This window comes from Castor canadensis, chromosome 9, assembly GCF_047511655.1.
Source record: "Castor canadensis chromosome 9, mCasCan1.hap1v2, whole genome shotgun sequence".
Taxonomy (NCBI): Eukaryota; Metazoa; Chordata; class Mammalia; order Rodentia; family Castoridae; genus Castor; species Castor canadensis.
This window is the reverse complement of record NC_133394.1, coordinates 153004697-153020690: the sequence shown is the minus strand read 5'-3', so window position 1 is coordinate 153020690 and position 15994 is coordinate 153004697. Positions and strand designations below refer to the sequence as shown.

The window sequence follows — 15994 nt, the reverse complement described above, 5'->3', positions numbered from 1 at the left end:
ACATCTTCCAGTGTGAGCAGTTTGGTTCCTGGACAGAACCTCCTTCACACCAGGGCTCCAGCAATGATGCACAGCTTACCTGCTGACTCCTCTGATCTGTCTCGATTGCTCTGAGCCTCAGTTTCTCGTCTGTGCTGGCTGCTGGGAGGAATGGGCAGTGCATAGAAAGCACTGGCCTGGAACCTGGCCTTATACTTGTGCTGCAGGCACCTCAGCCCTGCTTCCCTGGACAGGACTTAGGCATCTCCTCCCCAAGACCCACGGGCTACTTCCACTCCCAGGGAGTTTTGCAGTTTCCTGTGTCGATTGACCCCACCTGGTGGTCTCTGCCAGGCCTGGTCCTTGGGAGCAGGTGTCAGCTCTCTACCCCAACGGTGACCCTACACACCTGCAGTGTGACTGAACCTGAGGTTTGCTGTCCCCCACCCATTGCAGAGGACAGAAGGGGACTCTATGCCTGGCCTAACTGAGCCCAGCTGCTCACACTCCTTTGTGAGGACCTCAGCTGGCTTTTTGGGGGAAGCAGAGGAAAGAGCCAGGGACTGCTTTGGAGGAGCCCCAAACTTGAGCAGGCTGCTCTGGTGAGCAGTGCCCCCCTGAAGCCCAAAGGTAGGGGGCAGGAGGGTGGTGGCAGGCAGAGGAAGGCAGGTCACTGGGGAGTGGCCTCAGCTGGCCTTGCATGGTAAGCGGGGTGTCTGTGAATGGACGATAGTGTTGTGACCGACTCCTGCAGACTGCTGGAGCCCAGTGAGGTTGCTCTTCTGCTCTGCTCAGGAACACACTGGTCCTTCCCGCTCCCCCCAGGCATTGGGAAATCATTTGTGTGTGTGTGCAGGGGGTCACTGTCACAACGATGGAGAGAGCAGCCTCTGTCCAGCATGAAAGCTGCTCATCAGCCTGCAGGCGGCTGGCCTCCTGCTCAGCGTTGGGAGGACTTTCTCTGGCTCCTTATTGTCACTTCCCACGTTCTTTATTGCTGCCCAACAGACACCTCAAAATCACAGCTATTCTGTAGTGTACTTCTGTGGATGAGAGATCTGGGCGAGTCAGCAAGGACAGCTTGTTTCTCCTCCATCAGGCGTTGCCTGGGTCACTTGGCAGTGGCATTTGGCTGGTGGTGGGCTAGAAGGCCAGGGTGGCAGTCGGGCTGGTAGTTGGTGGAGCAGTGGTGGGTGGGGAGGCGGCACCACAGTTCTTCAGGGGCCTCCCTGTGCAGCAGGATAGCCCGGGCTTCTCCACACAGTAATTGGTTTCAAGGGGTTGGAAGAGGGCGCTCTAGGCCCCTTAAAAGGCCTCAGCCTAGACCTGGAGTGTCACCTCTGCTACTTTATATTACACGCCGTCCAAGTTCCAGGGGAGAGGAGGGGGGAAAGCATAGGGGCCCCAGCTGTGTGATGTGCAAACTTGGACCAGGCCCTATCCCTCCTCCCTTCCTGGAACAAACAAGCAAATGAGAAGCGCACAGGAGGATTCCCTGGGAAACTCAGGGGCCGGCTGCCTTTGCACGTGCCTCCATCACAGCTGAGTGTGAGGCTTCCTGGCATCAGGCACTGGTGGACACTGGAGGCCGTGGGCCACTCAGATCTGCCCTCCCACAGGATGCTTTGCCTGGGGTTCGAGACAGCAGATGGGTACAGGGATGTGGGAGGCAAAGCGTCACAGGGTCTGGCTCTAGAGACGGTGTCCATGAAAACATCTCGGGTGAACTGCTGGCTTCCTGAGACAGGTCAGGGGTTGGGGGGTTAGGAAAGGTGATGCTTTGTGTCTGAAGGTCTGAGTCTTGAAAGGCCAATGGACATTCTAGCAGGAGCAGGGGAAGCTGCCTCCCAGGAGGAGGTGTGCCAGGTAGGGCAGGTGTGTTTAAGGAGTTTTGGATGGCCCCAAAACCTGGGGGGGCAGGATAGGGTAAGAGAGGCAGATTGGTCCTTGGAGATGGGCACCCTCGAGGGCCCCAGAAGTCAGCTCCACTGCCATGGATGAGGGGACACTTGGGGCCCAGGCTGGTGTTGCTGTGCTCCTAGGCCTGTCCAGCTGACTGCATCTTTCGGGGAGCATGCCACTCCGCAGACGCCCTGGTGGAATGCAGGCCGGGCTCCACTCCCTTTGGTAATGTGGTTTTTTATAGGTTGGGGGACTAATTGTCCCGTGGCCCCAGCCAGCTGTCTGTAAGCTCAGGATTAGAGGCCTGGCCTTTTGTGAGAGCTGGGGCCAGACTGGCTGAGCCTCCCCTGGGTGGGGTGGTGAATGGGGACAGGGACAGGCAATGTCCGATATTCACCTGACCTCCTGCAAGGTCCTGGGTTCTTGTCCAGCCCACCCTGGCTTTCAGGCCCATCTGCCAAGGCCTTTCTAAGCTAGTGAGCCTCTCGGGTTTGCTCCTGGGTGGGCATCAGGACGGGCATCAGCTTCCTCTCCACACCCCACCTCTGCTTCTGGTCAGAGAGGGACCAGAAACTCTGTGGAGCCAGGCAGTGCCCAGTTACGACCATGGACATCTGGACCTCAGTTTCCTCATCTCTAAAGCAAGATTGATACTTTTACGTCATCTGGTTTTGGGAATTAGATGAATGAAACTTCAACAATTGCAGAGGGCCACCCTCCTCCACGTGCCCTGGGTGGCAGCACTGCCATGTGTTGGGGCTGGCTGAGCCCCTGGGTTCGGTGAAGGTGGAGTGTGTGTGGGATTAGCCGAGCTTTTTAACTTGGGGCTTCTCGATCCTCTTGCCTGGCCACACCAGAGCTGTCCCTGCATGCCGTCCTGCGCGCGGCCCCTGCGTGCCTTTCTTTGGGCAGAGGATCAGAGCAGGGAGGGATTCTTGTGCGATGACGCTGTGCTGAGCGTCCAGCCCTGCGGGCCAGCAGGTGGGCACAGCCAGCCTGGCCTCCCCATTCACACGGCCAGCTAGGGAATTCATTCACCCTTGGCAGGGGCTCAGGCGGGAGAGCCAGCAGGCGCCTGGTGGCACATGGCCTAGGGGCGCCTTCTCTGCTGACTCACTGCCCTGAGCATTTTCCTGGATGCGGACACCCTGAGCACCCTCCCTGTCCCTCTGCCCAAGTGACCCTGGGCTGACATGTGGGTCCTTCCTTCTGCTGAATGGCAGCAGGGTGGAACTAGCCCTGGGAGGCACCCATGACCTCAGGGCGCTGTCCAGGAAGAAGGGGAGGTCAGTTACAGTGGGGAGGACACTGCACATGCTAGACTGATGGCTGGTCATCTGAGAGGTGGGTGTCACACTCTGCCACATATTTGATGAACATCTGTACGTAACTCTCACAACGGCCCCGCGTAAGGGTCCAAGGTTGGGTGTCACCTACTGTGAATGAGGTCGGCAGCAGTCATGATGGGATATAAGCCAGCTCCGGAGACCGGAGGGAACCCTGGCCAGGCGTGGATCACTCACACTCAGAGTGACCTTGTGGGTGGGGGGCTCCTGGTCCTCCAGGGCAGATAAGCAGACCGGAGCTTGCGGGACAGGGGCCGACCATGGCTGCCTGGTGGCAGAGTCCACATGTCTCCGCACGGAAAGTGCATATGGGGACCCCCTGTCCGTGGAGGAGGGTGATAGTCTGGACAGAACACAAGCAGGATGCCCTCATGGGAGGCAGGACCACTGTGTTCTGGCCCCCATGGTATGGCTGGGACAGGGTGGTCAGCTGGCATTTCTGCAGAGCTGCCCTGCCAGTCGCCAAGGGTCACTGAAGGGGCAGTGCCAGCCCCAGTCTTTGGGGAAGGTTGGACAAAAAGCTGCAGGTGGGAAAATAGCCCCAGCAAGGTAGCCCTGTGGGCCTGGTGTGGGTGGACTGGGGCCTGAGCCTATAGTTCTGCTGCCTTAACACGTTGCATGTGCTTGAAGCAGGGAGCGAGGTTTCTTGGGGTGCAGGTGAGATTAAGTCCAGGGCTCTGGAGACCTGGCTTCATGGAGCCAGGTGAGTTGGGTTATGCAGATATTGGCTGGGGGTTGCTCAGTTTCCTGTGCCAGATCCCCCATACCCACTCTTACCGCCCCCACAGCCCTTGCTGGGACCAGGCTGGCGTCCACGACTCTGTCCTTCCTCTGCAGGGGCCGGAGTCTTCTTCCTGTCTTCAGCTGAGGGGGAGCAGATCAGCTTCCTGTTTGACTGCATCGTCCGCGGCATCTCCCCGACCAAAGGCCCCTTCGGGCTTCGGCCAGTTCTCCCAGGTGCGTGGGGAGTGTGGCAGGGCGGGTGTGCTTGAGGGGTTGATCAACCCGCTTCTTCAGCCCAGTTAGGGGCAGTCTCCTCCCTGGGCCCTTGCTAGCCCGGGACTGCAATGAGTTCTGCACGCCACAGCCCGGGGCTTCCTAGGGGTCTGTCAGTCCGGGTCGGGGCCTGGCTGGCATACATAGGTACCCTTCCTCCACGGGGTCTGAGCTGCTGGAGCACTTGGGGCCTGAAGCCTTCAAGTTGGGACAGTGAGGTCACAGCTGTACCTGGCTGGGCAGTAAGTGGCCTGCGATTCTGAAGAACCTCTGTGGACACCTGGCCTGACCTCGCGGCTGGGGGCCAGGACCCCTCTATCTGAGTGCTCTGCCTGGTGCTCAGGCTGGAAGTTGCTTGGTGAGGTTGCCCGGTATTTGGGGTCTTGGATACATTTGGGGTGGGCCCCAGGGTCCCCCTGAGTGTGCTTCCCGTCTCACCCCACTCCCTTTTGCTTCAGAAATCCCTAGCAGGTGTGTTGCTGGGCCCCCAGGGTCTGGCAGGGCTTGAGCTGGGTCTCCTGTACATGATCCCCAGGACAGTGCTGTACTGTCGCGAGGTGGAGCCACTGACTCCACCTCGTGCAGTCAGAGTAGCTCTTGTCTGCTCTTGTCTGCTCTTGTCTGCTCCCTTCTCATATGGGCATTCCAGCCAAGGTGCCCTGAGAGCACACAGTGAGCGTGATGAGCGGGTCCCCCGGCAGGCACCAGGCTCTCCCTCCACACCTGCTGCCCACCCCAGATGAGGCACAGGTGTGATGGTTGCTGGGGAGGAGGACGGCCAGAGCCCGCCTGCCTGCTCCTGCTGGGTGGAGCAGTGGCGCCGCCTGGTGGCCCCTTCCTGCCTTAGCCGTAAGAACATGTGTAAACAGCAGGGAGGTGCGGTGGACTACAGGGTGGCAGAGCATGGGTACAGCTGTGTGTTTCTCCCAGAGACACAGGCCCCATCCTACTGTGTGAGCAGCTGCTGTGATCCTAGGACCAGGCCTGGGCCTAGGAGCAGCCTTGTGCTTCTACTCTTGTGCTCCTTTCAAGAGATTGTAGAAGAGGAGGGTTGCTGAGCACAGCACTGGACAAAGGACCCAGCCAGTGATCTAGGTGTCCCTAGGCAGGGCCATTGCTGATGGCTGGTGGGTAGTTGGGCAACAGGTGTCCCATACTCATTCCACAGACTGTCCTTGTCAGGATAAGCTAAAGTGCTTATGCTGTTAGGGCCTCAGCCTGCAAGTGTGCTCTGCAGGCATCCCCTCCCCTCTGCCAGTTGTGCCTCCCCAGGTGTGTGGGGGCCTTGGGTCACCCTGATATGCCAGCCGTGTGGTCAGCATCCAGCTAGAGGAGTTGTGGCTCCTAGCCTTCAGGGTGGACCCTGTGGGAGGGTCTGGGGGCTGGTGGCCTCTGTCCTCTTTACTTGGACAGCATCACATCGAAATCTCACCACCACGAGGGCTCCTGGGATGTGTTCCTGCTGGGCAGCAGCCTCGTGCTCGAAGCTTTCTGATGTCCCCTTGCGCGGATCCTCACTGTGGTCAGACCCATGGGAGGGCCTTAGTTTTCCACACAGGACCCTGAGCCTTGTGAGAGAAGGTGGGAAGGGGAGGGAGGACTCAGAGTTCCCGACTGCTCTGTTCTGAGTTTAGCCTGGGAACTGCCTTCTTGGCCCCTCCTGACTGGGGGCCCTGTTGTGCGGTTAACTGCACCTCACTTTGTAGACAAAACGAGAGGCTCAGGTGTGTATGGGGCTGGGAGTCTCTCGGCATCTTACTGCCCACCTGCTACCAAATGGGCCAGGGTCTAGAGGGTGTGTCTTTCATCCTGACCTGCTGTTACTGAGGGGTTACTATCTGTTCCCATTGTAGAGCTTGCTCACTTTGGGGGTGCCCCGAGTGAGCATCCATGGGGCTGATGGTCAGAGCTGCAGTCAGTGCACTGTCACTGTGCTCCTGTCTCTAGCCTGTCCCCATCTGTGACCAGGAGTCATGCTTCTGTCCTGCTGATGAACGTGTCTGTTAAAGTGCTTTAGGGAGCTGCCAGGCCTGGCAGGATGCATGGGTCTATGGCTGTTTGGAGTCCTAGTTCAGGAGGGACTTGGGCCTGAGTGGTCTGGCTGTGGGAACTTGGTCTTCCCGTGCTCAGGGTGGCAGGTGCTGAGGGCCAGCAGGACCCTACCTAGCCTGGGTGCAGCAGTGACAGGGCCAGGGTGGCATTTTGCTGTAGAGGAGTAAAACCTCTCCCGAATCAGGGGAGCAGTGGGGACCAGATAGCCGTCCGTCATATGGGACAGAAAATGGGTACCTTGGCAGGGTAAGAAGGGGGGCCTGGCCATCTTAGGGGAGCTGTCCACAGGCTGAGCACATGGAGGACCTGGATGGGGGCTGTTTGGGCATCCTGAATTTGCTGTCCAGCAGCTAGGGCCAAGGCATGGGAAATATCCAGGGCTTCCAGGAAGTCACGACTTGTCTGACTCTTGTGTGAGGCTGGCCCAGAATGCACGTGGCCCTGAAGGTGCTGGACACACCGAGAAGTTCTGGCAGTGTGTGGGCAGGAGCTTGAGCCAAGGGCTGCCTCCCTTTCCCTTCTCTCTGCCACAGACCCGAGCCCCGGGGGACCCTCGTCATCAGAAGAGCGAGTGGCCCAGGAAGCCCTGGAAGCCCTGCAACTGGAGAAGCGGCTCAGTCTCCTCTCACACTCTGGCCGGCTGGGCAGCGGAGGTAGGGCTGGCGGCCAGCCTGGCCTGGGTTGCTCTAAGCTGTCTTCCAGCCCGGGATCAGGCAGTGCCCTATCTGTATAGGTTGCTAGAGTCCCCCCAGCTTACTCATTCATTCCTCCTGTTCTATTCCTTCCTTCTCCATTCATTCATTCATTCATTCATTCTTCATTCGCCTTCCTGCTTATTCACTCATCCTCTCACTGTCCTACAAACGTGTATTTAATGCCTGCAGGAGACTCTGATGGGAAGTGTGAGCTGGGTTTGAATTCTTCCCCCGCCCCCACCAGCCATGTGGCCCAAGCAAGGCCCAAGGCCGCCTGCACTTCAGTTTTACTGTGTGCTCAGACAAAAGGTTCAAGGGTGGGTAGCTGACTTCCTGGGGGTTGAGGTCCCTCCTCAGCTGCTGGGGTGGGAAGGTAGATGGGAGGGGCTGGCATACCAGCCAGGGGCTACTGCAGCCCCTGTAAGATGGCCAGCTTGGCAGGCGGTCTGCAGCAGGTCTTCCCATGCCAGGGCATGGGAACTTTTGCTGGCTCTGCCAGTACCCTTGGTGCCTGTCCCTTGGGGTGCAGGGCAGTGGCTTTCTCCCCTCCCATCCAGCTCCTCCCACTAGAAGCAGGGAGGCTGAAGCTTGCAATGAGTTTCTTCCCTTCTTGGGGGACTCGTGTCTGGTTTCCACTCAGGAGTCATGGAAGGCAGGCTGGGCAAGCTGAGAGGTACAGGGAGGAGGAGGTTGGGGACTGGCAGGACTTGATTCCCAGGCTGTTCTTGTCCTGGGAGTGTGGTATATCTGGGGATATACCTGGTGATGCTCTGGGGTTGTGAAGGGCTGGAAAGTTGGTTACCCCAGGCATTGGCTGGGAGAGCCAGGGCTATGGGCTGGAAGGTGTTTGGGGGTGCTGGACACAGAGATGGGGGGAGAGAAGGAAGAGGAGGGAGCCCAGAGGCCAGGCCGAGGGTCCTTGGTGAAGGGGTTGGAAAAAGAGAAGAGGGGCCTGTCCAACCCATATTTTAGGAAGACCACCCTGCTGTAGGGGTAAGGGTGATGGGGGAGGTTCAGGTGGAGAGGATAGGGCTGGGACCATGGTAGTGGCAAAGGGGAAGGGGACAGGCATGGGTTCCAGAGAGGCTGGAGGTGGAGGAGGAGCGGTTGAGGACTTGGATGAGGGAGGGGCTGTCCTAGGGGTTGTTGGGTTTCCGCTCCAGCCTTCAGGTGTGGGAGGCTAGGAAGAGTGGGCTATGGGGACCACCCCAGCTCACCTGGACCCCCATAGCAGCCTCAGCATCCTGCTTTTGCCTCAGGGGATGACCGAAGCTTGTCCAGCTCCTCCTCTGAAGCCAGCCACTCGGACATCAGTGCCAGCAGCCGGCTCACCACATGGCCAGAGCAGTCTTTGTCCTCAGCCAGCACATCGCAGGAGGGGCCAGAGCTGGCAACTGCCCAGGCCCCAGGAGAGGCCGTGTTGGGTGCCTCCAGGCCACCACCCAAGCCGTTGAGGTCACGGCAGCTGCAGGAGGTCGGCCGCCAGAGCTCCTCGGACAGCGGCATTGCCACGGGCAGCCACTCCTCTTACTCGGGCAGCTTCTCGTCCTATGCTGGCAGCAGCCTGGATGTGTGGAGGGCTGGGGAGGAGTTCGGCTCGCTGCTTAGCCTGCCGCCGGCGGCCGGCGCCCCGGAGCCCAGCCTGTGTGCCTGTCCACCTGGGGCAGCTGAGTACCAGGTGCCCAGCTCGCTGAGGCCCCACTACGATACGCCCCGCAGCCTGCGCCAGGCCCCCAAGGACCCGACCCTGACCTCACAGGGTGGCCCTGACCATGGTGCGGCCACAGACTTGGGTGGCCAGATGTCCACCGGGTATCCCTCCAGCTGGCTAGGTGCAAGACGGCGGGGAGAGGCGACGGAGGCTCCAGGCAGCGAAGCCAGGTTGCCCAGCCCACCCCCTGGAGAGCCCTGGGAAGCAGGTGGCCCCCATGCTGGGCCACCTCCAGCTTTCTTTTCGGCATGTCCCGTCTGTGGAGGACTCAAGGTAAACCCCCCTCCCTGAGAACACAGATGGGGCCCTGCTGCTGTGACAGGAGAGAAGGGGTACTGGCCTATGCGCAGGGGGTGCTCTGCACTGTTTCCAGAAGCTGCCGGACCTGTGGAGGGCCTGGAGTGGGCTTTATGCCTTCCAGTGGAGGGGGTCAGGCAGCCTGGGGTCAGCAGAGCCTCCAGGCCCAGCTTGTTTGGCTTCCTTACCCCGAGGATCAGGTACAGGGGCTGAGGTGGGGGCTGTGCCTTTCGGCTCGTGTCATGCATTGTCATACTAAGGGCTGGAGACTCCCGTGGAATGGGGTCAGGCCCAAGTGCAGGCCTTGGCCTGGTCAGCCATCCACTTCCTGGATGACTGTTCTCTTCCTGTCATTCCTGGTCACCTCTGCAACGCACAAACACATCTCCCACTAAAAATCAGACCCACCCGAAGCAGTTCCAGATGCTCCTCCAGCCCCGGCCTCCGCAGACGACCCTCTCTGGGCACTGTCTATGTGTGATCAGCTTTACTGCGTTCACCCTGTAGCCCCCAAGTGGGCATGGCGCCCCATCCTGTGGGGAGGAAACTGATGCCCTGGGGGCTCCGTGACTTGCGGGGTCTGTGTGTCTGTGTTTCTGAGCCCCATACCAGCCTTTTCCTGGGCCCCTGGAGGGATCCAGGGAGGGGGTGTGTGGGGCACGGGTGACTGGACAGGGGTGAGTTCTTCTAGGCTGGTAAGGTCAACCTGCCAGAGGGTCCCTTGCCAAGCTCCTGTCAAATTCCCCTGTGCCCCCACTGTTGGGACCAGGCAACTGGTGGCCAGGACCAGGTAGAAGAAGAAGTCAGGGCTCCTCAGGTTCCAAAGCTCTGCCCATAGGTCACCCTAGCTCAGTGCTGGGTGACCCCAGGACTGGGTGCTGCCCTGTGTCAGAGGCATGCTGGGCCCACCCTCCTCAGCTCCCTGGTTGGCATATCCACAGGTGCCCCTCCCGCGGGCCAGCTTACCTGTACATACCTCGCTTTGTACCTGCACTGTGGGCTGGAGATGCTGCTGTCTCATAACCTGACACTGTTTGTAATACATTCGTAGACTGGAAATAAAGTTTTCTTTTCTTACCGCCTTGTCCTTTTCCATTGGCAAAACTCTGGAAACGCTTCCCGGCCCGGGCCCTCCCCGCAAAGCCTGTACTGAAATGGGTCACAGAGAGCAGCCTGAGGCCTGAGTGGTGAGGAGGCACGAAGGAGGAGTGGTGGCTTTGGACAGCCCGGGGGCCGGGTGCGTGGCGTGTCTGTTACATGTGTGCACACGTGTACGGTCTGTGTGTTATGTGTGGTAGGCTCCTGTGTGTTCGCTGAAAACCACAATGAGGTCATCAGGGGATCCAGGCTCTAGCACAGGCCGCCATGTGTTCAGGGTGGACATTGCATATCCTGGGCCGTGTGGGAGCTGGCTGAGCTGTGTCCCCTGTGCAGCAGTCCAGCCCAGGGCTGTTCCAGTCGCCCTGTGGGAGGTGGCCTGCCCTGTTCCTCTGCTTCCAGCTTTTCCTGGTGCCCCTTTGATTTGGGGGCTTGGGCTCCTGCGATGTTGACACACAGAGGAGGGCAGGTTTTGGAGGCTGAACTGGCCACATTCACCACCCGCTTGCTGGGTGGCCACGCAAGTCACCGTACCTGAGCCTCAGTTTCCTCTTCCATAGGTGGGGGTCACCATCCCTATCTCTGGGGCTGCACGAAGGGTGTGTGAGACCACATGTGTAAGTGCCCCGTGAGTGTGTGTTACCAGGAGGCTCTGTGGAGGCAGCCGGGCAGTTTTCCTGAAAAGGGAAGAAGGCCATGGCTCCTGGGAGCCATGCTCTGGGGAGCTGGTGAGATGGCCTGGAGGCCACGGCCCTGATCTGGCGAGTCCCTAGTTACCTGCATTTGGCCTTCTGCACTCCCACAGATCTCCTCCGCAAGAAAGGTGGGAAGGGAAGGCAAGATTGGGGACCTCTGGTGTCTGTTCTCAGCCTCACTTGGCCTGGCCTGGGCTGAGGACCAAGGCAGGTGAGGGCTGAGTTGAGAACACGAAGTCCTCACAAAGGAGAGGAGACCCCTGACCACCAAAGGTCTTCAGAGCCTGCTGGGGGCCATGGTGTCTCATACTATGGGGTGACCAGAAGGAGGAGGACCACAGCAAGTGTGCCTGCCTCCCCCTAGACCCATGGAGGCCCGGTGGTGTGGTGGGGGTCACAGGGCCTATTGCCTGAGGGGTTTGGGTATAGGTTCAGATGGCCTCTCCCTGGGGACCTTTTATTTCATCCACTCTCTTCCCCGTGTGTCATGGGTAGGCTTCTCGGCTGTCCCACTGTTCTGCCCACTGTCCTCCAGTGGTGGTCCAGGGTCCCCAGCCTTGGCTGATGAGGTGGGGTGGTTGATGGGGTTGGGGAGGCTCCTGGTGGACAGATGTGGGTCTCTGCCTTTGTGCCTCTACATGCAGCGGGTCTAGGTAGGCTCTCTTCACTCCACTGTATTCATCCGCACCCAGGATCTGGGTTTGATCCTTTAGGACTGGCCCTCCCTTAGAGTAGGTGCCATCTGCGGGAGGCCACTGAGGACTTGGCCCTTTGCTTGGTGACAGGGGCTCCTCCGTGTGGGTGACCAACTGCCTTCACCAAGTGTCCTCAGGGGCCTGTGTGTGAAGGGTTCTGGGGTGTCCGCCTCTCATCTTGGGGGCTGCCACAAACCCTGCCTGTGTCCCCATACCTGCATGGGACTTACGAAAGGCCATGCAGTTAGACCAGCACCAGTTAGAGAGAGGCATTCATGATTTTAGGGCCCCAGCCTTGGCCTATGACTGTCCACCCTCAAGTCTGGCCTGGACCAGTGCTGGGTGCAAATCCCCCCTCTAACAGCCACCCACACAAGTCCCTCGGAGGCACCGGGGCTCCTTATGGTCACCTGACCTAAAGGTTTCCTGAGGGGTTTGGGGCATTTGTAGCCCCAGTTGGCTCAGCCTCCACTCCCTTCGAGCTGGAGGCCCTGATGGGAGGCAGTGACTGTCCAGCTGTGGCCCTTCCTGATCTGCCTGTGCCTTGTCCCAAACCCCTTCCTCCTGGATTCTATCTGTGCCCTGACCAGGTTGTGCCCAGGGCAAAGGTCAGGGCAAGAGCTTCAATCTGAAGCTGGGTAATGCTCTTCTCACCTGGGAGCTTCCAGGCTGTGCCTCTAAGCCATGAGCTACTTTAGAGCATGGGCCAGCACACTGAGGGCCAGAGAGTAAACGATGTGACCACTGTGGGCCACTCGGTCTGTTATGGCTGTCCAGCTTTGATGTGTGCCCTGGGCGACAATGAGCTCCAGCCAAACCATCAGCAAGAATGGGGGTTGGCTATGGCTGGGGGACCCTCATTTTTTCACTGGCTCAGAATGCCCCTGCCCACAGGTGCCCGAGACCTCTAGCTCTCTTGTGGGCTGTCACATGGAGCCACTGCCTGCTGGGTCGTCAGGGCTGGTGGGGTCATGGAAGGGGTCAGGATGGTAAGGAGTTGGTCTCCCAGGATGGTTCACTCTGTAAGGGGCCCAGGTTCCCTAGACCTATGTTACTCTTGGGATTACCAACCTGGTTCTTGGGGGCCCAAGGAGCGGGATGGGGGAAGTCAGATGCACGCACTGACCCATGTTCTTTTTGGTGTAGGGATCGGCTGCCTCACCCCCTGGACTCACGACAACACATCCAGGTAGGCTCCTGGCTTTGGGACCCAGCACCTGTTGTATAGGGATGAAGGAAACGGGGGTCAGGTGCCTGTAGCTGACAGCTCGGCTGAGAAGTCAGACCCTGACAGGCAAGGGCAGCAGGTGCCAGTGGGCACTGGGAGAGCCCTGGGACAGCAGTAAGTCGAGGACAGGTGAGGGGCTCTGTGGCATGGCTGGGGGTGGCCTGTCTAGGGAGCACATTCTGGGAGTGCCTAGTGGGCCACTGGACCACAGTCCAGGTATGGAGGTTACACTCACCTGAGGAGGGGATCCAGTAATCTACAGCCCTTGCTCCACAGGGGACCCAAGGCCCAGAGCTGCTCCTGGACTCCCTACTTCAGCCTAGGCTGAGTTGATCCTCTGCTGGAAGTTTGCTGGGAAGAGGCCCCTGGGACACTTGGTCTAGGCAGGGGTCTTAAAAGTCCTTGCACTGTCCAGGCTGTGGTAAGGCCCCAGCTGCTGTACCCTCATTGGCTCCCAGATCAGGGAGCTGCCCCTGCTTTGTCTGGCAGCTCAGTGTCCTTAGCTCTTGTCAGGCAAAGGGCTGAGCATCTGCAATCCCTGGAACACCTCTGATCCAAGGAGAGGACTGAGTCCACGGCAGCTGTGATGCACAGAATCCACCAAGGCAAAGGCAAACCTCCCCCAAAGAGGCCCAGCTGTCTGTGAGGGAGAGCTGGATGCCTGCTGCAGCCCTGTGCCCTCCCAGGCAGCAAGGAAGGGCAGGCTACACAGCAGCCCATGGACTGTGCATCTGTCTAGTGTGGAAATTTTCAGGGATGTGGTTGGCATGAGGGGTCCTGGGCACAGACCGGCAGAATGCCCTTCCCTGGGCAGGGGGTGCAAAAGCAGGGTGACCTAAGGTGCTTTACTACCCCCAACTGAAGTCCCAGCCCCACCTGAATTCTGGGGGCTTTGCATGACCCTGAGAACACTCTGCTGTGGGATGGGAACCTCGCTGTGGTGACTTCCCAGCCTGACTGGGTCTAGGTCAGTGGCCCTCAGGGAATGGGTGATGGGCTGACTTTGCCCTTATCTACCCCTCTGAAATGATGTTTTGCATTCCCACCCCACGTGGCTGTCTTCACCCCATAGGGACCCTGGGGACAAGATTGGGGGGTTCGTTCCTGGGACCTAAGTTCCTGAGCATGCAGGGCTCTTGGACCTATTGGAAAGGGGCTGGGGTGCATCCAGGCAGCCTGCTTTCATGGAACCCATGGGTCACACTGTGACCTTCATGGTGTTTGCAAACTCTGAACCACCAACTATGGGGAAACAGTGGGTAGGATTCAAGGTGCTTGAGGCTTCCTGAAAAGGGGTCCTTTCTGCTGGGGAACGCAGGTAGAGAGGCGTGGGCTGTGCTCAGGAAGGGCTCCGTGTGTGGACACTCATCCAGACAGCTTCCAGGAGCCTGCAGTAGGCAGAGGACTAGGCCAGTGAAGGGAGGGCCAGATAGGCAGAGTAGGGTGTGCTCACCTGTGAGGAGCAGAGGAGCTGAGCCCAGGAGGGGGTGGTGAGGGATGGCTGGGAGGCTATGGGACAAGGGCCAAAGGGGCAGACGGCAGGCCTTGGGGGACTCATGGGGGTGGTGCCTGGACCAGGGAGGGGACAGTGGGTGGTGTCAGGATGGGGCAGTGGTGGGCCAAAGATTGATGGTCCAAAACAAAAAAATGGGACAGCTTTGGGAGACACAAGGTCCAGAGAACGCACAGGGTGTGGGGGGCGGGTCTTGAAGGCTGGGGCAGCCCTTTGCTGAGTGACTTCTGGGGTCGGGAGAGCTCTCAGCCACCCCTGGGGACTCACAGCACCTCTTCCCACAGGATACCCGAGGCCTATGGCTGTGGACAGCCCAGGGCCAGGGACCCCACGCAGTGAGACACCCATGTACATGAACATCCCCGTCAGCCCCACCTCCAGACAGCAATTGCACTACATGGGCCTGGAGCTTCCGGGAACCAGTGTGGGTGTGCGAGGTAGGTCCCCATGGGACAGCAGGGACTATGGCCATAAAGCCTTGTCTCAGGCTTATTGGCCCTGGTCAGGGAGCTCTTCCTACTGGTCTGAAAGTGGCCTTTTCAAAAACAGCCCTTGGCCCTTAGCCCAGTCCCTCATAGGCCCATCTGAGGCTGGAGACCCTGGTGTCCAGGTACTGCATGACTGGTGAGAGTGGAGGTGGAGGGGGCTCGCAGAGCCCCAGTCTGGCCCTGTCACCTGAGGGCATGGGCACCTGCAGCCCAGGCCAGGGGAGCTGGGTGGTACTGGGGCTGCTCTGTGGGCTCCACTCAACGAGGGCTGCTTACAGGGGCCAGTGCCTCCGGCTACGCCCAGATTGACATCACGGCTACAGAGACTGCACATCGCGTGGGGGCCCGGCATGCACAGACCCGGGAGGAGCGGCTGTCCGAGCTGGAACAGCGGAGGAAGGGGGCCCCACAGTGAGGCTGCAGCACAGGCGGGGGACCTGCACAGTTGGACTGTCTGACGTGGCAAGGAAGGCCCTTCCCTTCTGTAGTGATGGCGCTAGTCGTGAGGGGCCCTGGCCTCTCTCGGTCTCTGCCACACCCTCTGGTAGTCTGTGGTTGAGGCTGTGCCTCTTGGCTCCAGCTGGAGGGGAAGGCATAGATGATTCCATGTCCTGGAGCAAGCAGGTGGAATGTTCTGGGTCCACACAGGTGCATTCCCAGGGCTGAGCCTTCCTTTGGCCTAAACAAGTTCCTTTGGACCACAGGTTGCCCAGGGGCCCCATTTCCAGGTATCAGGCAGCTACCAGTACCAGACGCAGGCAGCATCTCGGGCTGCAGCCACCCAGGGTGAATGAGCAGTTTCCAAGGCCTGGGATGCAAACTGTGGTTCCTTCTTGGGGTAGAAGGATTGCAGGTGTCTTAGCAGAACATGTTTCCAGACTGGGACAGCATCGCTGTGATAGGGGGACCCGTGACTCCCACCCATCTACCAGTGACCTGTTTCTGGGACCTTGGCAGGGGCCCTGACACCCTGCCTGTCCCACCTCCCTGTAGTGTCCCTCCCAGTTGCTCCCACCTGTCAGTGCAGTATGACTTCCACCCCTGTGCTGGGGCTGTGATGTAGCTGACTGCTCTGCTTTTTGGGACTCATCCGTCAGTCACATAAACAGTTTAAATCATCACTGTAATCTCAGCAATGCATATACCTTCCTGAAGATGTGAGGCTCTCTTGTGTGGTTTCTGCCCCTGGATTGATCTGACTACTTGTTGCTGGTCTAGGGCTGCCTACCTGTGTACGGTGTGAGCTAAGTTTAATTCTTCCCTCCAAACACCAAACTCCATTTATCACAGTGATACTCT

General features: G+C 59.3%; 1 protein-coding gene across 2 annotated transcripts in view; it reads left to right on the top strand.

Moving 5' to 3' along the window:
- Window positions 1-15844, top strand: part of Dok7 (docking protein 7) — a 32042-nt gene extending 16198 nt beyond the window's left edge. Inside the window, exons 5-10 of one of the 2 annotated variants that reach the window (XM_074042700.1) lie at window positions 4065-4184; window positions 6809-6928; window positions 8230-8954; window positions 12613-12655; window positions 14492-14644; window positions 14974-15844. In XM_074042700.1, the coding sequence (XP_073898801.1) occupies window positions 4065-4184; window positions 6809-6928; window positions 8230-8954; window positions 12613-12655; window positions 14492-14644; window positions 14974-15110 (1298 nt within the window). In that variant the 3' untranslated portion in view covers window positions 15111-15844. Of the gene's footprint in view, window positions 1-4064; window positions 4185-6808; window positions 6929-8229; window positions 10056-12612; window positions 12656-14491; window positions 14645-14973 lie in introns of those variants that run through there. The other variant, XM_020165328.2, reaches the window with a different exon arrangement.
- Window positions 15845-15994: the final 150 nt, after the last annotated feature.